General features: G+C 37.2%; 1 protein-coding gene across 5 annotated transcripts in view; it reads left to right on the top strand.

Moving 5' to 3' along the window:
• The window catches only part of Akt3 (AKT serine/threonine kinase 3), a 286122-nt gene that overhangs the window by 183825 nt on the left and 78497 nt on the right, over positions 1-23800 (top strand). For all 5 annotated transcript variants that reach the window (XM_045151039.1, XM_045151059.1, XM_045151030.1 and 2 more), the window contains 3 exons: positions 6086-6217; positions 20532-20597; positions 22469-22537. In XM_045151039.1, coding sequence (XP_045006974.1) covers positions 6086-6217; positions 20532-20597; positions 22469-22537 — 267 coding nt within the window. The remainder of the gene's footprint in view (positions 1-6085; positions 6218-20531; positions 20598-22468; positions 22538-23800) is intronic.

Genomic DNA, 23800 nt, shown 5'->3' with positions numbered 1-23800 from the left:
CATACAATAGATGAGCTGGCTGTCTGAAGTTATCCAAGAGGGAGAAAAACTGCTAGATTTAAAGGCTGGCTTTGGAACTGGCAAAGTAACACTTTGATCATAGTCTGTGTTCTTTGTAAGATATATGTCCTCCTTCCCCCTCCCCCCAACACACAGAGTGAGAAAGAGAGAGAGAGAGATTGAGAAGGAGAGGGAAAGAGAACTACCTCTGGATGAAAATAAGGCAGCCATCATTGGAATCTAACACACATAGTTTGTGGTTACCTTATAAATTTTTAAAAACCTATTAATAAAATTAATCTACCTAACATTACCTATTATTTATGAAGATAACACTAGAATTGTTACTATATTCCATGTATGTGCAGCCACACATTTGGTTTTTAGTTGAATTAATAAATACATATTATTTTCCCTATTGTCTCTGATACTTATCTTTTCCTTTGAAGTAGAAATATTTGTGAATGGTTTAAGACAATATAACTTGACACTTGGAGAAATGATCTAAATTATAGAGAAGATATTATGCTAAGAAAATATAGGCATTTTGAAATGTTTAGAATTTTTCATGTGCATACAGGGACGATAACCGTCTGTAGGTTTCTTGCATTATCTTTGGTTTTAGTATCAGTGATTCTGGCCTCAGAGTGAATTGTGAAGTATATTTCCATTTCAGTTTTCATGTAGAATTTATATGGTATTTGTACTATATTTCCTTTAAATGTTTTTGCAAATCACTAGTGAAACTAGTTTTCTTTTTTTTTTTTTTGAGTACAAATTCAATTTTTTATTATAAATACAGGACCATTCAGCTTATCTTTTACTTCCCTACTAACTTTTGATACTTTGAGACTAAGGAGTTTAGCTCATTTCATCTCAGTGTCTATTCCTTTATGGTCCCTTTAATATATGTAGGTTCTGTGCTCAGTCACTTCTCTCATTTCTTAGATTAATAATTTGAATTTCTGTCATTATTTGCTTAATCAGTCTGGCTAGAGATTTATCAAACTATTTCAAGTGGCTTCATTGGTCTTTCTCTATTGTGTTTTTTAATACATAATTATTACTGTTCTGATATCTATCATGTTTTGACTAATTTAGTGCTTTAATTTGACTATTTTCTTTTTTTTAACACACATATATATTTATTGACAACTTCTATACTTAGAGACAACAAACCATTATATTTCCCTCCCCATTCCCTCCTCCCCTTCATACCTTTGCTCTCCATCATATCCTTTCTCTATTACTGTCCTTTATTTTACTTTTTGGTTTTTGAGATAGAGTCTCACTTTAATCCAGGCTGACCTGGAATTCTCTCTGTAATCTGAGAGTGGCCTTGAGTTCACGGTGATCCTCCTACCTCTGCCTCCTGCGTGCTGGGATTAAAAGCATGTGCCACCATGCCTGGTTTAGTCTCTCTCTTAATTTGATGTCATCATCTTTTTCTCCTGTTATGAGGGTCTTGTGTAGGTACTGCTAGGCACTGCAAGGTCATAGATATCAAGGCCAATTTTTGTTTGGACAGTTGTATGTAAGGAGTGGTACCCTTCCTTTGGCTCTTACATCCTTTCTGCCACCTCTTCTGCAATGGACCCTGAGCCTTGGAGGGTGTGAGATGTTTCATTGCTGGACACTCCTTTGTCCCTTTACTCAGCACTATGTTGCCTTTTGGGTCATCCCAGTGGTCATTGCCATCTGAAAAGAGAAGCTTCTCTAACCAGAAGTGAGAATAGCATTAATATATGAATTGGAACATTAAGTGTAATGCTTTCCTGGCAATTTGGTGAGAATAAAATATACATTTATCCAGAGCAGGCTTTATACCCCTAGGGCTCATGACCTCCCCTGCCACAGGCTTTTAATTAGTTTTTTTGTACCAGGCATATATTTCCTCCCATGGAGTGGGCTTTCAGTCCAGTTAGAGAGCAGTTGGTTTCTCCCCAAGAGCAAACATGCCACTATTGCACTTGTTCAGCCATTTGGCCTGCCTGGACAAACTTGAGGCTTCCAGTGTCCACTGTTTTCACCATTGATGACTTCTGTCTCCTGTAAGGCTGTATACAGTGCAGCTTTTTCCAGCTTTCAGTTGGCTGGTCTACAGGGAAAAGGTTTTCTGCTTAGCACCAGCTTGATTTCTCAGTGACTTTGCTGCCCATGCATGTGAAGTCTTCAGTAATAGGGTCTTACCATCTGTTTCTCACGTGAAACCAAGGGCCATGGCAATAGCCTGTAATGTTTTGGGGGCAATAGGGACCATCCTGGCCAACAACTCACTGGAAGGTATCCCATTCCTGGTACTGAAAATTTTCTAGTAACAATTTATGGTTTCTAGACGTGCCATTATTCATGAAAGTAGATTTTCATATGTCTTATTCAGAATATCTTGAATTTTAATTGATTCCTCTCCCCTGCCCTTTTACACAATCTCTTCCCCTGGCCTCGCATAGGCCTTTCCCCACCCTGTAATCTGTTGTTCTACTTACAAATATATACAATGCATCCCCTTAAGTTCACAATGGCTGGGGAAAATGATGGCCTGAATAGAGGGACACCCCCCCCCCGGCCCACATAAAGTGGACAACAGGAATAGGAGAATGTACCAAACACTGGCATGAAGAAACTGGCTATAACGGCCATAAGCCTGTCCCCAACAATACACTGCCTCCAGGAGGCGTTAATTCCCAAATCTCCATCAGTTGGGAGCTAGCATTCAGAACACCTAAGTTTATGGGAGACACTTGAATCAAACCACCACATTCCGCCCCTGGATCCCATAAACTAATATTCATACATGATATAAAATACAGTACATTCAGTCCACCTTTAAAATTCCCCATATATTTTATCAATCCTAAGGATGTTCAAACACCTCCATAGGCCAAGGTCTTTTAACTGAGCCATAATACCAAAAACTCCCCCCCCCAAAACCATAATAGCACAGAAACATTCACACTGCAAAAGATGGTATTGGGCATAGCAAAGAAGTGCTCAACCAATACAAGATTTAAACAGAGTAAACATCAAACTCTGTAGCTCTAAGTCCAACAACTCTAGTCAATGACAAATCTCTAAGTCTCATAATTCTAACCAGCAACAAGTCTCTGGCATTCCAATTCTGTCCCTCCAGTTAGGCCACTCACAGTCCTGGGAAACTTCATCCAGGCTGGCAGCTTTCCTTAGCAGCCATCTGTTGGTCCTGGCATCTCCAATGGGTCTCCACTGCAACCCATGGTTCATCCTCATGGCCCCATGGGGTCTCCTTGCAAACCTGCTTCACACTGTCCATGGTTATTTCCAGAACACAAGACTCTCTCTTTGCTGCATTTCTTAATCTAGTGGGCAATAAAGCATACTTTAAAGAACAGGATATTCCCTGGGCACTCAGGCCCCTTCAAGAGAGTCTTCATTCTTCCTGTTGCCTCAGTGCAAGTGAGCTGGCCCAATCTCAAAGGTTGTGATATCTCAATTGCAGCTGAATGGGCAGCAGTTCACCTAAGATTCTTATTCTTGTGCCATATCCCTCTGCTCACACCAGTTCATTTCTATGCAGAGCAACCCTTCACAATTTCTCAGGACCCAGGCATAACATTTAGCAAACTTCCCACACAAATTGCTAACCCAGTCTAGGCAAAGCTCTTTCTCACCTTCATAAGCCACACCTCACAGTTCCTAATTCTTACTGCATTCAGGCCTTTCAACTCTGACCAGAATAGTCCATCAACCTGTACTTACAGCACTGCAAGGCGTCTCTTAGGCCAAGGCTTCAAATCCTTCCATATTCCTCTTGAAAATCTGCTCCAAAAGGCCAAAGTCACACAGTCAGGTATCCCTGAGAGTGTGTGTTGTTCTACACCCTTAATATTGTCAGCTGGGAAGTAGATATTTCTGTTCTGAATTGGGTTCTAGGTCTGGATCTGAATCAGACCCTGCCCCCAATAATGACAGAAGCAAAAGACAAAGGTCCTATAAACATGAAAGCATCAAAGGCAACAATATTCAAACCCCAAATACAGCTTATTTGAAAATAGTAATGCCAAACCAAGAATATATAACCCATAACCTGCCCTGACTTGGAAAGAGAGATTAGCTCTTCCAATGCAGGCCTATGTACTTGTTTTTATTTGGTCAGTTGGCCTGGTTACCTTTTGGGGTGGCTTCCAGTCTCACCAATGCTGAGTGCCCACCTCAATTCCTCTGTGTTGTGCTGTGGAGCTGGAGCTCTGATCAGTTGTGCTGGCTGTGCTACCAATGGGGGCTGAATGCCGGGGCTTCGAAGTTCTGATGGTTGGGGGATGGGAGAGCGCAGGCTTGTGGAGTTGCTCACAGTTTTACCTGGATCCCTTTCAGTAGCTTCTGAGTTGATGTCATCTTTCTTTCCTTCGGATTTCTTATCTTCACAAGAATGCTGATGAAGTTAAAAAATCCCTGTGTTTGATCTCTGCTGCTGCCACTGCTTGGTGGGCCTGGTGGGCCAGTGCTGGATGGGTGTGCTGATCCCCCAATCAGCGGACCGCAAGCACCTCAATGGGGTTCTGGCCGTTTTCCTCCTTTCTGATGGATATCGGTCTCTCTGGCTTCTCTGCTGTGTCTACAAATAACCTATACTCCTTCACTTTTCAGAAGAAGAGTATTTTGCTGTGGTTTTCTTTAAATCTCTCCCTAGGCTGGTTTGGCATAGCTCCTATGCCATGGTCTTACCTGGAAGTTCCTCTTAATTTGACTATTTATTTTCTTGCTATGTAATATGAAGTCATGGATTGGAGATATTTGTTACATTGATATTTTATTTGAGAGAGAGACTGAATCAGCACACCAGGGCCTCCAGCCACTGCAAACGAACTCCAGATGCATGCACCTGCCTTACATGGGTCCTGGGGAATGGAGCCAAGGTCCTTTGGGGCTTAGCAGGCAATGCCCACTAAGCCATCTCCAACCCTGATTACATTGATTTTTGATGGGGGGTAAACAGAAGTCAAATATTGTAGTAAAAAACTGGGGCTGGAGAGATGGCTTAGCGGTTATGCGCTTGCCTGTGAAGCCTAAGGACCCCAGTTCGAGGCTCGGTTCCCCAGGTCCCACGTTAGCCAGATGCACAAGGGGGCGCACGCGTCTGGAGTTCGTTTGCAGAGGCTGGAAGCCCTGGCGTGCCCATTCTCTCTCTCTCCCTCTATCTGTCTTTCTCTCTCTGTCTGTCACTCTCAAATAAATAAATAAATAATTAAAAAAACTGTAATGTTTATTAATTTCCGTTTGTTATATAAAATTCATATGCTTATTATTCCATAACTTCTCAAGTTGTATTTATTTTAATAAATTTAAGAATGTAAATAGCAGAGACACTTGGACTTCTTTCCACCTAAAACCCCATTAGAATAAATAAGAACAAACGAATTTCAAAAGGACATATGTTCATCACAGTGAAGAACTGGATTGGCAGGTACAGCAGTGGACATTGTGGAAGAGCTTTGGTACTGAAGCAGAGCATGTGAATCACAAGTAGAGGACTGCAAGAGGGAGGTTGGGCAGTGTGTCTGTCCTGGACGTCCTTACTTGAGTATGAGAAGCAAAACTAAAAGATTCATAGAGATGTAGCTACCTGTCTTTTTGCTCCTAATTGCACCATTGTTTTCTCAGAAACCACAGCCTTGTTTTTCTTAGGGTTCTTTTCACTGACCTCTAGGGTTGTATCCAATATTTGTTACATATATATATATATATACACATAGTTATATTGTCTGAGGATAGTGTGTTATTAAATTAATGAAAAGCTGAGAAGTTGGAAATAGTTTTATTTTTTATTTTGCAATTTTTATTTTACTCTATTTAATATTCTTTTACTTGACTGATAATTTTACTGATGGATAAATTTTAGGTTCAAAATAATTTTATGTTAGATCTGAGAAATATTTCCTGTCAGCATCCATGATTGCTAAAAAGATAGCCAGTAGCAGTCTGACTTTTTTCTCATTTAGGACTGCTTAGATATTGCTAAAAACGCTATAAAGTGAATAATGCAAAAATATGTAATCATGCTAACAATGTGTCAAATATTTCATAATGGTTTCTAATTTGTATTTTTCAGACAATGAATGATTTTGACTATTTGAAGCTACTAGGTAAAGGCACTTTTGGGAAAGTGATTTTGGTTCGAGAGAAGGCAAGTGGGAAATACTATGCTATGAAGATTCTGAAGAAAGAAGTCATTATTGCAAAGGTAACTGATTATAAAATTTAGGACCAAGTTTTTTTGCATGTGAACATTTGCATGTACTCTGTCACGTTCATACGGAAGGGTAGAAGTTTGATGTATAATTGTAATGTTAATGAGTTGTATAAATTAAATTTCATATTCATTAAAATAAATTAACATTCAAATAGTATCAAAAGAAACTATGTTTTAAATGATATGGTCCACTATAACAGCAGTTTCATTGAATTTTGAGGGAAACATTTAATTTGTTACTTATTCTTTTATGTATGCATTATAGTTATTTTCTTTATAGGTACCATAAAATTATTATTTTTTTAATTTTTTGTTTATTTTTTATTTATTTATTTGAGAGTGACAGATAGAGGAAGAGGCAGAGGCAGAGACAGAGACAGAGAGAGAGAGAGAGAGAGAAGGGAGAGAGAGAATGGGCGTGCCAGGGCCTCTAGCCACTGCAAATTTGAACTCCAGATGTGTGTGCCCCTTTGTGCATCTAGCTAATGTGGGTCCTGGAAATCAAGCCTCGAACCGAGGTCCTTAGGCTTCACAGGCAAGTGCTTAACCACCAAGCCACCTCTCCAGCCCATAAAATTATTTTTGAGATCATAAAGTTATACTCAGATTGGGATTTATACCACTTTAGCCTCAATAATGTATAGCACTTTTCTAAAGCTCTGTTGAACCACCTTTCAGTTATTACTGTTTTCACATTACATGTTTATGTATTATATACTCAAAAATGGACACTGTTAATTTATAGTGCACTAATTTTATAATGTATAGGAACAATACAGTGTCCTTACCTTGTATTCAAAGTGACATTGATAATAACTTATTTATAATTTTTACATGTATTTGCCTTTGTTAGAGAGCTTTTATTTATTTCTTCATATAACTTCTTGTTACTGTTTAATGTCATTTCATTTCACTGGAATGACTTCTCTTTAGCCTGTTTGGTTGGGCAGGTATAAATATAGTAAATTTTCTTCCTCAGCTCATGTTTCTTGGACATGTTTTTCTTACATTTCTTAATTTTCCTCTTACTTCTTACAGGCAGCTTTGCTGCTTACAGGAATCTTGGTTGGCTATTGTTTTTCAGCCAGCACTTTGAATATATTCTTCTACTGCCTTTTGACTCCTATAGTTCTGCTGAGAGCTCTTGTATTAAGGATATCTTTTATGTCATGAGTTTTTTTCTTGCTGCTTTCAATGTTCTTTGTCTTTCAGTGGTTTAGTTGTAATGTGTATGCCAAGTTTATCTTTTTTGGTGTTCACTGACCTTCTTAGATATCTATATTGTTGTCTTTTATCAATTGTGGAAGGGGTCAGCCGTTAATCCCCTTAACTACTAGGGCTTTCCACAGTTGCTGGTGTGGGGACATCATCAAGAGCCAAAATCATTTAGTTTTTTTTTATTTCTAAACTTATTTCAATTTACTTGTTTTCACCTTTGCTGATACTCTTTTCTGACTGCTCAGATTGATTTGATTTCCTCTTATTAATTTCACATTTTAGTTTTTGAGGTTTGGCCATTTGGAATGCCTCTGGTTTTTGTCTTGTGCCCTTTGTCATATTCTCATCCTTCTTAAAATAACATGCTCTTCTTCCTTTTCTTTTGTAGCAAGTTCCAAGAGTAAGACTAGATAAAAAGCACTATATACAGGGTATTGACTTATTTTTATTAGAACAGGTAAGTAATAATATCCCCAGAGTAAATTGGTATAGTGTTTATACAATAAAAATTAATGGCTCTTTTTTATTATTAAATAGACAGTCTCAGAAATGCTGGGATCTCAAGTATAGCATTTGTCCCTTCTTTTGTTGAGCATTTCTGGAAATCATTGTGGAATAATCTAATTACCTTTCCTTTCCTTAACTTACATTCTTAAAATGAAATAAGCAAGCAAATGTTTCCTAACGTGTGTAAGTCAATTTTCTCAATCATCATGGGAACACATTCTTTATTAATTGACTTTTATCATTCAAGAGAATGAACAGACTATTTATGATTCCTAAATAGATGATAAAAATAAGCAAAAGTGTGTATAAATAAGCATGAGGGGCAAAAAAGATTTGATCTTGGTGAAAAGAGAAATTAGAGAAGGTGATGTCAATTATGAATTACTATTTGTAAAGAAAGAAAAGATAAATATGAAACACAAAAATGAGTAATTTAAAATTTTGTATATGATTACTAAAATGTAAAAAAAGTAATAGAAGTGCTGGAAAGAAATTTTATGGGATCTCTGAATGAAGAACCAAAAAATAGAGAAATGGAAAGGATTGAGAGAACAGTTACAGCATGAAGGCTCAATCAAGGGAATCTGACATCTGTAAAAATGTTAAGTATAATAAAAAGAACTAATTTAAAGTAAAATTTGCTAGAATCAAGAATGCCTTGAGATTTAAAAATTTATTGAGTGCTCAGCAAGTAAAAGTAACTCCTTTACTGTTGTACATCTTGAGGATATTTCTGAACATCAAGGCTAAAAGGATAATTTTAAAAGCATTTGCAATTGAAAAACAGAAGACCTTTCAGCAAAGAAGTGATTGTACAGAACTTCATGCAATAATAAATCCTCAAGAATATTAAATTATTTGACTTCAGAGCAGGAGACAGTTGTTAAAGGTGTTTGCTTGTTGTAAAGCCTGATAACCTGACTTTGATTCTTCAGTACTTATGTGGCACATGCATCTGGACTTTGTTTGCAGTGTCAGAAGAAGCTGGCCCACCTGTACTTATTTCCTTTTTGTCTGTCTCTTTGTATCTATCTCTCCCCCTCTCTCAAGTAAATAAATAAAAAATGTGTAAAAATAAATAAATAAATTATCTTAGGTTGACTCTAATGGCAGAACAAGGACTGAAGAGACATTAGCTTCAAGGAAACCTTTATTCAAGACAAGCATAGCCCACATGTGAAGTATCATCAATAGATGGGGCCTAAGAAGAGAATTATTTGGCCCACACACATAAAGCATTGTCCTTTTAGGAGCTCAAGTACATTGATGCAGAGGAACCTATCCTTTATCCCAAGGGTGAACATGCCATTTGGTCCTGGTATACATGTTTACTTATTTATGCTGTTACAAACACCTAAGTGGGTTTTATTTTTTAGAATAAGTCAATAGATAAAGTACACAAAACTTAGAGAATAGATAGTGTTAGAAGCTCTGTGTGTAAAAGAATTGGTACAGTTTATGACCCTTAGCTGACTCTAATTCATAATTCATAGACTGCCTGATCAGCAAGCTCCAAAGATCCATCTGTTTCTTCCTCCTTAGCACTAGGATCACTACCATGTTTATTTAGCATTTTATGTAGGGCCTGGAGATCAAACTCAGGTCTTCATGCTTATGAGGCAAGTTTTTTTTTTTTTTTTTTTTTTTTTTTTTTTTTTTTAGACTGATTGAGCTACGTCCCTTGTCTCAAGCATACCCTACCGTTAAAAACGGACTTTGAGGACAGAGGCACAGTTACAGGGCAGAAGTGGACAGAGCTACCACAGTTGCAGAGGGAGAGTTTGACCAAGCCACCATAGACCCAAAGCCATAAGAAACACCTCTAGTCTTACAAAATGGAAATACCAATTATTGAAGATTTCTCTTAAACCCTTAAATCTGATAGCATTTCCCATACTGCTTTGGATTAGTAACTTTTACTCCTTTATATTTCTCTCTTTCTGAGTCAGATTCTCTAACTTATACTAGATAGTATTGTATTTTGGAAGCAGATTACTTTTTTTCCTATTTAAAAAGGACCAGGGATATACAGGAGTTTTTTTTTCCAGAGTCTTTATCCATTCCTGATTTAGATAGTAAGATCTGGAACTTTTGAAAACTTAAGAATTGATAAAGCATAATTAGTCAAGAGTTGTGAGGTTATTATGATGTATTTACATGTAGGACAAAAGCATATTTGAGGACTTAGGGAGTAAACTATAATGATCTAAATGTTGGCTCTGAAAGCAGTATGTTTGTATCTTAATCTCTAGAACATGTTAATGCTTTTTTGGGCAAAGTATGTTTGTGGATATAATTAAGAGTCTTAAGCCAATAAGGTGTATTTAAATTTGATGGCAAGTACATTGGAATGAAGGGAGATCAACCATACTCAGAGGAGGTAATAAATACATAGATGGAATCAAGAGTGCAGGGGAGGTAGTTCAGTTACAGAGCCCTTGCCTAGGATGCATCTTGAGGCTTTGGGTATTATTGCCAGTGAAGAAGTAGAAAACAAGTGCAAAAATTAGGTTGACATTGTTTTAAGACAAGGACTGTTAAGGACTGCTGATTAACAAAAGCTAAGAGAAAGGAATAGAATGGATTCTGCTTTCAGAACTCTGGATGAAAATCAGCCCTGCCTGTCCAGAATTGTGAGAGCATTTTTGCTGTTGCTTGTCTTTTTTCACCTGCTATTTTGGTAGTAATTTGATAAGTAGCCCCAGGAGGCTAATTCAGTTAGATATGCCCCCAAATAGTCCTGTTTTACCTTTGAAAGGATATCTTGATTCAGAGAGCCTGCAGCAGTGACAGGCTACTAGGTCTTCCACCCTTATCCACTTGTTCTCATTCTAGGAAATGAGTTGCAGATTGAAATAGGCATACTTCTAGAATTAGGTTGCTATCTTTATCAGTAGACAGTATAATTGTATTCTGTGTCAGCCTCTCTTTTGCTAGATGCAGTGAAGGCACAACCTATCGCATTAGGCACTAGGAATTCTGGCATCATAATGATTTAATATTGTTACATTTTTCCTACTTAGGGGTCATCCTTGCCCTAGCAGCCATAGTCACATCTGTGGTCCAAAAGCCACTGCATAAGGTAGGAGAGAAGGAAGTTAAGATGATGTGGGGAATTTAATATCATTTTTTCTCATCCCTCTTCCTCTAGAAAAGTAGAGGAATCTTTTAAACAGAGAACTTCATTCTCTTCATGAGTATGAGTCTACATTTATGAATTTCTGTTGTCAGATTATGAATCCAGAAAGAGACGTGTTTCTTGGGTAGGTCTCTGGGGTTGTTTCCAGAAGGGATTAACTGAGTAAGGAAGGCGAAGGTGTAGGCAGCCCTTCTGATGATAGATTACATATAAAAGAAGCACTGAGAGAATACAGTGCCTTTGGCCTGACTGACCTTGCTACTCACTCAAGTGTGCATCTACTACCTTACTTTTGGTTATCCTTCATGGACATTGCAGTTGGGTTTCATCTGCTTGCCATCATGGTTCTCCAGGGACCCCTCCTGGCCCTCAGTGCCAGATTAAGACTGCTGAGACATCCAGCCTTGTGTACTTAGGAGCTACCAGGTTCCTCAAATCTACAAACAGCTGTTGTTGAACTGCCCAGCTTGTACCCTGTAAGTTAGTCCAGTGAATCTCCTTTATAGCATGTACTCATTCTATCAGTTTTGTTGCTCTAAAGAACCCTGATTAATTTATTTTGAGGGGAAGTTTCATTATGGTTGGGAAAGCATGGCATGAGCAAGAAGCTGGCTTACATCTTCACCTAGCAGCAGTAGGGAGGTAGTATACAGAGAGTTCTGAATTGAACACAGTGGGGCTAGACTAATAAACCTCCCAGTGACATACCTTCTCCATCAAGTCTCCACCTCCTAAAGCATTATAACTTTTTCAAACTGCAACAATCTGGAAACCAAGTATTCAAAACACATGAGCCTGTGGGGGACATACCATTCAAGCCACCACATTCCATCCCTGGCCCTATATATTCATGTGCAGTTACACCCAGTCCAACTTGAAAAGGTCCCATAGCCTCCATCAGTCCCAATATTATTTAAAAGTCCAAAGTCTCAGTTAAGATTCAAGACAATCTCTTAACTGTGAGCTCTGTATAAATCAAAACACAATTTATATACTTCCAACATATAATGACACAGAGTATACAATCCCATTCAGAAAAGGAGAGATGGGGCTTATCATGGAAAGATGGGACCAATGTAAGTCCAAAAATCAGCAGGGAAATAGCAAATCCTGAAGCTTCATGTCCAGCATTATGAATGAAATCTAGGCTCTAAAAGGCTTGGGCAGTTCCACCCATCCAGCTGGTTTGCTTGCTTCCCAAACCAGCAGCTCTCCTTGGCAGCTCTACCTTAGTACTGCCATCTCCAGCATTCTGAGTTCTCCACTGAAACCCATGGTTCATCTTTACAGAGACTTCCATGCCTTGATCTCACACAGACCATGACTTTGCCCCAGGTTTCCTCCTTTCAAAAGAACCAATACAAAGAACTCAAAACGTTAAATAATAAGGAATCAAACAAGCCAATCAAAAAATGGGCTATGGAGCTAAATAGAGACTTCTCAAAGGAAGAAATACGAATGGCATATAAGCATCTAAAAAAATGTTCTACGTCACTAGTCATCAGGGAAATGCAGATTAAAACTACATTGAGATTCCATCTCACTCCTGTCAGATTGGCCACCATCATGAAAACAAATGATCATAAATGTTGGCGGGGATGTGGAAAAAAAGGAACCCTTCTGCACTGCTGGTGGGAATGCAATCTGGTCCAGCCATTGTGGAAAACAGTGTGGAGGTTCCTAAAACAGCTAGAGATTGATCTACCATATGACCCAGCTATAGCACTCCTAGGCATATATCCAAAAGACTCATCACATTTCCTTAGAAGTACATGCTCAACCATGTTTATTGCTGCTCAATTTATAATAGCTGGGAAATGGAACCAGCCTAGATGTCCCTCAACAGATGAGTGGATAATGAAGATGTGGCACATTTATACAATGGAGTTCTACTCAGCGGTAAAGAAAAATGAAGTTATGAAATTTGCAGAAAAATGGATGGACCTGGAAAGTATTATACTAAGTGAGGTAACCCAGACCCAGAAAGCCAAGCACCACATGTTCTCTCTCATATGTGGATCCTAGCTACAGATGACTGGGCTTCTGCATGAGAATGAAAATACTTAGTAGCAGAGGCCAGTAAGTTAAAAAGGAGACATAAAGGGTATAGAAAGGAAGGGAGGAGGATACTTAATAGGTTGATATTGTATATATGTAATTACAATGATTGTAATGGGGAGGTAATATGATGGAGAATGGAATTTCAAATGGGAAAGTGTGGGGGTGGGGAGGGAGGGAATTACCATGGGATATATTTTATAATCATGGAAAATGTTAATAAAAATTTAAAAAAAAAAAGAACCAGCACTTCTACACATAAAAATTGAGTAAATAAGCCGGGCATGGTGGCACATGCCTTTAATCCCAGCACTGGGGAGGCAGAGGTATGTAGATTGTTGGGTGACTTCAGGGCCACCCTAGACTACATAGTGAATTCCGGGTCAGCCTGAGCTAGAGTGAGACCCTACCGTGAAACAACAACAACAACACAACAACAACAACACTGAGTAAGTAAAATAGTAATTAAGAAACTCAGTGAAGGTGGTCATAGCAGCTTACACCTGTAACCTCAGCTCTTGGGAGGTTGAGGCAGGAGGGTCATAGGGAGTTCAGGGCCAGTCTGGGCTATATAGTACGTATCATGCCAACTTGAGCTGTAGATTGGCAAGATCTGTCTCATAAAAGGCTACCCCTCCTTCCTCCAACAAGAAACTCAATGAATAAGGATAAGGGGTAATAATGGTAGTCTTCTTGTGACCTTCCTTCTTTAGATTGCATGATCCTGGAGGGCCTTGGAAGAGGTGAGGAAGCAAGTCTGAAGCATTTTAGAGAAAAAGTACTCTAAATAGGTATAGTAGTGATTGAGAAAGCTCTGAGGAAGGAACATACTTGGCATGATCTTCACACGGCCAATAGTTTTGTATGACTGATGCAAAGCAAGAATGGTGTAGGATTGTTTAGGTACTTAGAGATACTGTTTTTACTCTGAGTAAAATTTATAAGTAGTGTAGTAATATGATCTACTTTTCATCTTACTATTATCACTTTGTCTGCTATGTTGAATATAGAGTATGTGTTAGGAGTAGGGAACTTGCTAGGAGTTAATTGCAGTAATCCAGATAATTGATGATAGTGGCTTGTACCTTGGCAGTAGCTGTGGGGAGGTATGAGATTATCAGACTCTGGGTTATGCGAGAAAGGTAGGACTCAAAGGTCTTGGCAAGGTGTTTGGCCTTAGCAATTAAAAGGGTGCCTTTGCAGTTTACTGCAATAGAGATGAATGTGAAAGAAACAAATGTTTTAAGGGAAGATTGGAAATCACATTTTGGATATCAAATTTGGTACTTTTATGAGAAATCTTTTGTAGGCTTCCTTTATGCCTAGAAGGGTTTGTGAAAGGAACCTCAGAAGATTCAACTAAAATGGAAGAAAATTATAATGGTGCAAAATATGTTTTCATGTATTTGTGCATTTTATTATATAGTCATAAGGTGAGAGGTCAGAGATTAATTCATCTCAGCACTGCGAAAGAAGGCACAGAAGGAAAGAGGACATATTGTGAAGGACAGTGCAAAGTAGCACATCACTGGGAAGGACTGACTGATTAGATTTTAATGGCAGTCACAGGAGGTCATGGCATTATCCATCTGAGTAATATTTGCAAGAAGAGCATCAGAAATAAAGTATCCAGGCTGGGGAGATCGGGTACAAGGTAAGAGCACTTGCCACAAGCATGAAGACCAAAGAGGCCAAAACTACTTGAGATCTCTTCCCTGGACCCACAAATATCTGGGCATGATCAAGCATATCTTTACTCTTAATCTTGTGAATAGTAGAGACCAGAGAATTGCTAGGGCTCATGAAAACCACAGCTGTCTGCTCCTAGAGAGACTCCTTAAAGATGTATAGATGAGCAGTAGAAGAAGGACATCCTCCATTCTCCTCTGGTCTCCATGCATTGTGGGTGCATTTGTGTACACAATTGCATGTGTATGCACGTGCTTACATGCATGCACACACACTCCACGTAGTATACATGCAAAAAAGAATAAAGTATCAAATGTAGTACTTGAAAAGTGGGTCATAGTGCTTATAGATAACATAACAAGTCTGTTTTCATCTCCAAGAAGGTTAAAAAAATCTAAAGAAGAGAAACAGGACTTCTGGTCAAGATGCTGTCTGCCTAACCATGCCTCACCTCCCAGGGAAGGAAAGATGGACACAGAATCTGAGGAGAGAATCAGCCCATTGCACCTCACTAGGGCCCCAGCTAAAACCAAGAGTAATTGGGTAAATGAGCAAGAGTGCTGCTTTCTTGGTGAACCTGGTACCAGCACAAGGGTGAAGGAGATAGACACAGAGAACCCTCAACTCCTACCAAACCAGATATCCAGAGACACAGAGGCTCCCAAGATCTCATCACTGAAGGAGACCTAAAACAAACCCAACATGGCTCTGGGAAGTTTGCGGGAGGGGCCAGAAAGATTGTTAGAGCTATGTGTGGGACATTATGCACAGAGACATTGCCTCTTCCCCATAACTGGTGGCTACCCTCACAATGCATGACCCACATTCTCCCAACAAGGAGGGTCCCTTCAGAGGGGGGAGGACAGGGAGGACGCTAACGATGGTACCAACATAGCTGCATACACACTGTGTATATAACTAATACAAAAAAGTAGAAAAAAAATCTAAAGAATCAAATTTAAAGAACAGTAAGAAGTCAGTCAAGCATATAGAGGGAGGAGAGATACTACATGAGATCTGATCCATTGCTCATTTTCATGATGGTGAGGCTAGATCCAAAATTTAGAACTTAATACATATGGTTTCTCAAAAAACAAGCAAACTACCTGGTATAGATTGCTAACACATGGCTGTGGAGACAAATGAACAAGTAAGTGGTAATCACTGGCAGTTATTGCATTTTAATTAAAAACAAGTGTTCCCTCTGGGCATGGTGGCACCCACCTTTAATCCCAGCACTGTGGAGGCAGAGATAGGAGTAATGCTGTAAGTTCAAGGCCAGCTAGTTAAATAGCTTCTGAACTATTTCACAGTGGGAGGCAGTTATGTGAAATGGAAATGACTGGACTTAGATGTGAATTACTACTGATATTTTCACTCCTGTTTGAATAACTGAAGTTCTGTGGACTCTAGTTTACTCATATGCATATAGGAATAATAAATTCTAAATTGATGAAAGGAGAATATACCTTTGGTAGAAACCCAGCTCACACCAAACATAAGTGAAGCAAATGAAGGGAGCATTTTAGGCTATGTATAGTAGAGAGTGAGTGATATACTGGAGGAGTTTGGAGAAACAATACAGAGGGAGGACTCTTCTGTTTCATGCTCTCGGGAAATAAAATCCCATTTCTCCAAAGCTTGCTATGGAAGAAATTAATTAAAATTCATTATTTAGTTAGTCTTTAACCATGGACTACATGAAAATCTGTATTTTTTAGGCTGGAGAGGTAGCTCAACAGTTAAAGGTGCTTTCTTGCAAAATTTGATGGAATGCGTTCAATTCCCTAGCAGCCATATAAAAGCAAATGTGTCTGGAGTTCATTTGTAGTGGAAAGAGGCCTTGGTGCGCCCATACTCATTCTTTCTGTCCTTTTCTGTCTCTCTTAAATATATAACGAAATAAATATGTTTTTCAACAGCATCTTTATAAATATACTATTACTGTGTTGTAAACCCAAGCATTTCTAGAAATCCTCATTTATAGTCATTATTAGTAAGTAAATTTTCTTAAAAAGCATTGCATTGCTTTAGCCATTATGTTTGATCACTGTTTTTTTAAATTTTTTTTTATTTTTTGGGGGGGGGAAGAGGCAGATACAGAGAGAAAGTATGGGCATGCCACTGCAAATGAACTCCAGATGGATATGCTACTCTGTGTGTCTGGCTTTATATGGATACTGGGAACTGAGACCAGGCCATTAGGCTTTATAAGCAAGCACTTTAACCACTGAGCCATCTCTCTAGCCCCTACCACTGTAATTTTTAACTTCTTGTTTTGAACGTTGCTTTTAACTGTACTTAAAAGTTATTGGCATCTGTGTTTACTTTTAGCTGTGCATACCATACCTTTCTAGAAGAAACTAATTACTATGTAAAACATAGTACCATTAAATTTGCATTAGTGGGAAAAATTTTAATCTGATCAGATAAAATGTTAGGAAATGTAAATTAATATATGAAAGTTGTATATATCTTATTGGTTCCAGTTGTGCTCTTGTAGCAATGAGATGTTTTAGTTTTTCTCTTTGTACTTTGCTTGGCTCCTTCCATGTGGTCAGATTGATGGCAGAATTTATGGGAAACGTCTTCTCTAATGAAATTTACTAAATGATTTAGAAAAATTATGTCTGCGATTGGCTTGCTTAACTAAAATAGAATGAAATACTTCACAGAAACATTTTCTAAAGCACCAGAATATCTCGTCTGATTCTAAACCACTGATTCATAGCCTTTCTCTTCATTGACTCAAGTTACTTAACACCACAGTCCATATCAGATAAATGTTTTCTCCTATCTTAAGTCTCTTTTTTCACTGCATATAAAGACATCTTTTATTTGGTTCAGTCACATGGCGGGGCCATGTAATTTTAGATTATTGATGTTACTTTTAAATATCAAAAAATATTCCTGCCAGGCTTGGTGGCACACACATTTAATCACAGCACTCAGGAGATAGAGGTAGGAGTGCCATGAGTTTGAGGCTACCCTGAGACTACATAGTGAATTCCAGGTCAGCCTGGGCTAGAGTGAGACCCTACCTCCAAAAAACAAAGCAAAACAAAACAAAAAATACCTCTGAATTGGCCCATTTTTCCCACTCTCTTACCAGTATTGTTCTAAGCCATCTTGTTTATCTTAGACTATTTTAAAGCCCTTTTAATAGTTCCCTCCTGTTTTTACACTCCTAATAGAAAGACCATTAAACTTTCTAAATGAAATCACAGTGTGGCAGCCAACATTCCCTCCTCCCATACCATATTACCTAGTTTAAATTCTTACAAAGTATTGTTTTTCCTACTCTACTACATTTACAATTGTGTGTAAACTCCACTCCTGATAATTAATCTATTTATTTGGTTTGTTCTTTACTTACCTTCTTCACTAGAAAGCTATGAGCCATTAATATTTAGTAAGTTCACAGTAAGATTTTTTGATGAGTGGATTTGGTTTTGTTTACTTGCATAATGCTTATTTATATACTTTATTGTATGATGCTCAGTAGCCAGATAAACCTCTTGGCTTTTTGTTGTTTTTTGAACACTGATCACTAATGAATGTTCCATGAGAGCAAGAATTTTGTCTGTTGTGTTCAAGGCCTTATTTCTAGTGTGTAGCACAGTAGCTAGATTTTTTTTGGCATATTTGTTGAAGTAATGAGTGAGTAAATGATGAATGCTGAATGAATGAGCTCCTACAAATGTGACATATTAGCATTTATTCCTATGCTGCTCAGTTCAGCAAACATTAAGTATCTGCCATATGCTAACCAGCACTAATGGGTATAGAAATCTGTAAATCCCTGTATCATTACTTATTCTTGTTTATTTTTTAAAAATATTTTGATTATTTATGAGAGAGACAGAGAACAAGAGAGGGAAAGACTGAAAGAAAGAAGGGAGGAGGGAGACAGAGATAGAAAGAGAACGAACATGAGCATGAAGCATGGGTGCACCAGGGCCTCTTGCCATCACAAATGAACTCCAAATGCATGTGCCACTTTGTGCATCCAGTTTTACGTGGGTATTGGGGAAATTGGACTCTGGATATCAGGCTTCGAAAACAAGTATGTTTAGCCACTGGGTCATCTCCCCAGCCTTTTGGTTTATTTTGTACTAATATGTTGTTGTAGTTGATTTAGGGATAATAGTGTATGACAGTGACTTTCAAATTGTTTGAGCATTTAAGTCTGGCTCTTACAAAGTAAATAAAAGTTTAGCGGTTTCATGTTTGTGCATGGCTTGACTGGTTTTAAACAGTGCATTGTTAATTCAGTTTACTTTTTGTTCAGACATAATTAGTAACACTCTCTTGGCTTTAGAATCTTAACTTCTTTGATCACTCTATTTCTCATTTATTTTCTAGTTATAACTAAGGTCACATTTGTAAAAATAAAAAATATAATTTAGTACCTTGATATGTTACTCTCCATGGCTGTCTTTATAATCTAATTTTGATTTGCTTTGCTTAGAATCTTCCAGAAGTGAAGAAAAGAATTTCATTTTTCAAAGTAGTTATTTTCCATTTCTTTTCTTTTTTTAAGATGGTACTACTTTTGAAATATGAAACATCTTTTCAGTTCCCCATATGTTAAAGAAAATCTCTCCTGGTTTACTTTTGGTGTCAAGATGAGATTTATAAACAAGATAGCAAAATATATATTGTTTGGTCTATTTTTATTTAAAATATACCTTCACTTTAAAATTATTACCAGGGCCTTGAGAGAGGTCTCAGTACTTATAGGTACTTGCTTACAAAGCCTCCCAGCCTATAGTTCAATTCTTTAGCCACTGACAGTTATGTATTTGGTTGCAGCAACAAAAACAAGAGAGCAACAAGAGACACTGGCTGCCTATGTGCCTATGCACACACACATAAACACGTCAATATGAATAATAAATAAAGTAATTACCTACACTAAGAAGTGGCAAGACCTTTGTTTTTAAATAACATACTTAAAACTACAATAACTTATTTCTAAAATGTTTAACTTAGAAGTAAAATGTATATATTGTAGGTTTTTTTAATAATTTATTTTTCATTATTAACTTTTAGTTATTTATTTCCTAGAGAGAGCGGGGCCCAGGGAGGGGAGAGAAAATGGGTATGGCAGGGCCTCTAGCCCCTGCAAACAGATTCCAGACTCATGCCCACCATGTGCATCTGGCTTATGTGGATTCTGGTGAATTGAACCTGGGCTCTTAGACTTTGTAGGCAAGCACCTTGACCACTAAGCCATCACTCCTGCCACTGTAGGTCTTTTATAATTACTGTTATTTTTTTCATGTGGGAGACATAGGGATCTTACAGTTTCTTCGCTGAAAATTTTGTCGTAAATATGGAAATAGTGTCTAATGCATGCTAAACTCTTTGCTGCTAAGTTATTCATTTTCTTTGAGAGGAAATGTTTGCTATTTATTTTTCTCTACTATAATTTTGATTGTTCATTTTTATATTATTGATATATTTTGATTAACTATGAGTTAGTTTATGTAACTTTATACCTTCTGACCATCTGAACTAGGTTTTACTGGGATAGTAGAGAAGAAGTTGAGTAGTAGTAGATGTATACCATTGTGCATTAAAATCCTGTCTATATTCTCATGTAATGTCTTCAGGTTTTGTATAAAGGGTAGCACTTTTATATCTTTAATGCTCACAGTGTATATTAATAGCTTACTTTTTCCTTTTTAGGATGAAGTGGCACACACATTGACAGAAAGCAGAGTGCTGAAGAACACTAGGCATCCATTTTTAACAGTAAGTGTCTGGACAACAGCTGCTACAGCATTTTTATTATAATGAATTTTGTTATTGAACTGAAATTATAAAAATGGTGTTTGAAATAACATTTCTTTACATATACCGTTTTCTTTATGGCAAGATAAGCCAAGTAAGTCAAATTTCTATGAAATTGTTGAAAGTATATATTAACTTCTAGTTAATATACATATAAAATCCCTCCCATTATTTCTATAATATTTTTAAACCCTTTTATTCTTCCCATTGATCTTCTTTAAGAAAACTTAAAAAAATAACTGACAAATAGATTATGTGTGGCATTAAAAAAAATATTATGTGTAGCTAGGTGTGTTGGCACATGCCTATAAGCCTAAAACTTAAGAAGCTGAACCAGAAAGATTTTTTTCTTGTTCAAGGCCAGCCTGGACTGCTCATGAGTTTCAAGCAAGTGTGGTCTATACTGTAGAGCCTGTCTCAGAAGCACACACCCAAAACACAAAACAAGATACCCAGAAGTGCAATTTTCATGTTTCTTTTGCTTATTAGATTCAGATAAGTAGTTACATGACCAGGTAGTATTATTATCTTCAGTTATGAAATATAGAAATCTTAAATGAATATATTTCATGGACATGAGACTTCTTTAGATATAGATCAAGAAGTAAAAGAATACTATGTTAAAATAGGCTAATTCCTGCTAGTTTTTTTATTAGACAAAGTATAAATTTCAACATAATACATATAACTTGTTTTATACCAAACTGATTATTTATTTATTTGACAGAGGAAGAGGGAGCAGGAAGGGGAGAGAGAGAGGGGGGCACAGAGAGAAAGAGAATGGCCACACCAGCGCCTCCAGCCACTGCAAATGAACTCCAGATGTGTACACCCTCCTGTGCATCTGACTAACATGGGTCCTAGGGAATTGAACTTGGGTCCTTTGGCTTTACAGGCAAATGCCTTAACCACTAAGCCATCCCTCCAGCCCCAAACTGGTTTTTAAAATTTAATACTTTATTGTCATGGGGGAGAGAGAGAAGGAGGACAGAGAAGAGAGAAAGCGGATACATACATCAGAGAAAGTGAGAAAAAGAAGGGAGGGAGAGAGAGGGGAAAAGGGGGATTCGCATACTTAGAAACTGAAATTATTTAGCCCTGTTCATTCACATATATATATGTATGTATGTATGTATGTATGTATATACACACACACACATACATACATACATACGTACATACATATTATAAGGAGTCATTTATAAAGATTCTTTATGTTCTTGATTCCAAGGAAGTATATTATTGAAAATAGCGTATAGACTTTCAAAAATGGAACCTGATTAAAGTTTTAGGATTGGACATATTCATTTATCACTAGATATTGGACTAGGTTACTCCAGTTCATGTTTATTGTGCACTGTACCTTTTTATTACATGTAGAATTACACAAACTAACAATTTGTGTGGGTCATGTTTTATCCCTAGTATGCAAAAAGTAAACTATATTAAAATCTTGAAAATAATAATGCTAACTGTTGGGAGGAACTTCCACTAGAATAATTTGTAGACTATATTTTTTGACGTCATATAGATAAGAACTTTTGAATACCCGTTCCATTTCAAATAGGTGGCACAGCAGATTGAAAAGTGCTCATAACAATTACTGTTCACTTTATAATTTTAATTTTCCCCAACAATAAGTATTTCTGATCTGAAAAGAATTATTTCATATTCCCTTTGAAATCCTCTTAAGAATTAAAAATATTCTTAAGAACAATAACAGGTTATTTTATCCTTTATGCTTACTATTTTTAATATCTACTATTTTTGGTACCATTATACTTTTAAGAATATAGGATTATAATATAATGTTTTTTCTTTTTCATTTCAAGTCCTTGAAATATTCCTTCCAGACAAAAGACCGTTTGTGTTTTGTGATGGAATATGTTAATGGGGGAGAGGTGAGTCAAGAAGTAAATCTAGCATTTGCATGGAGTATTTTTATTATTTAAAAACATTACTTCTATTATGAGTTACAGTGGGTCTCTGCGTGGTAGCAATTTGTATAGATCTTTTCATTGTTGTATATATGAGAGCTGAATGAAGTGTTATTTTTATATAACTGCATTTATATATTGGAAAGCATAATGATATTTTTGTTATCTTTTTTGAAAAATGCTTTAACATGATTATCAAAATTATGGTAATATTAAATTTTGAAACCCAGGGGTATAAGATTTGTTGTTTTACAAAATTTTTCCTCACATAAATATCTTGTGGAACTTATGTAAGTTATTTGACCTTCTTAAACTCAGATGAGCATATTCCATAGGCGGCACACTGTGGCTGGGCTTTGGATTCTTGTACATGGCAGGCCAGGGGGACCCAGACAATCTTTAATCAGAGATTGAATGGGTCTTGTAGTCTTGAAGAGAAATTCAGTCACTTTACTAGTACATTTCCTTTATTCCTCATTCGTCCTCTCCCTGTTTTTTTTTTTAATTTATTTTTATTTATTTATTTGAGAGCAACAGACAGAAAGAGGCAGAGAGAGAGAGAGACAGCGAGAGAGAATGGGCACGCCAGGGCCTCCAGCCACTGCAAATGAACTCCAGATGTGTGTGCCCCTTTGTGCATCTGGTTAACTTGGGTCCTGGGGAATGGAGCCTCAAACTGGGGTCCTTAGGCTTCACAGGCAAGCGCTTAACCACTAAGCCATCTCTCTAGCCCCTCTCCCTGTTTTTGAATTAATTCAGTGTCAGGGAAAATGTATAGGAATAGTTAATGGGAATATTTTGCTTTATAAAGTTTTATGTACTTTCAGTAGAGGCTTTTATCTAATAGATGTTGAAATATTTTTGTTTTTCCAAGTAAATAAATGTCTACTGTAGAATATTTTTCTTAAAAAATTATCTGATATGTACAAATTACTTTATTTGAAAACTTAATTCACTTATTTGGTGAACATAACTTTGCTTGCTGAGGCAGTGCCCATTTATCTAAAGGTGTTAGGACATTATCCATGCTGTGAAGAAACCTATTAATTTCTCTTATAATTCTCTTCTAATATTATGAATTGGAATGTCTAAGACCCAAGTCTAAATAATTTCATAATAGAGAGTGCTTATTGCATTAAAGGTAGGCTCTTTGATATTTCAAGCTGAGAGGATGATGTGAGTATAGTCACTGATAGGTGAGCACAGGACAATTGGTATGGCATAGAA

The sequence above is a fragment of the Jaculus jaculus genome, chromosome 1 (genome assembly GCF_020740685.1).
Source record: "Jaculus jaculus isolate mJacJac1 chromosome 1, mJacJac1.mat.Y.cur, whole genome shotgun sequence".
Classification (NCBI taxonomy): Eukaryota; Metazoa; Chordata; class Mammalia; order Rodentia; family Dipodidae; genus Jaculus; species Jaculus jaculus.
Note: the sequence above shows the minus strand (reverse complement) of the source record. Positions and strands in the feature narration are given on the sequence as shown.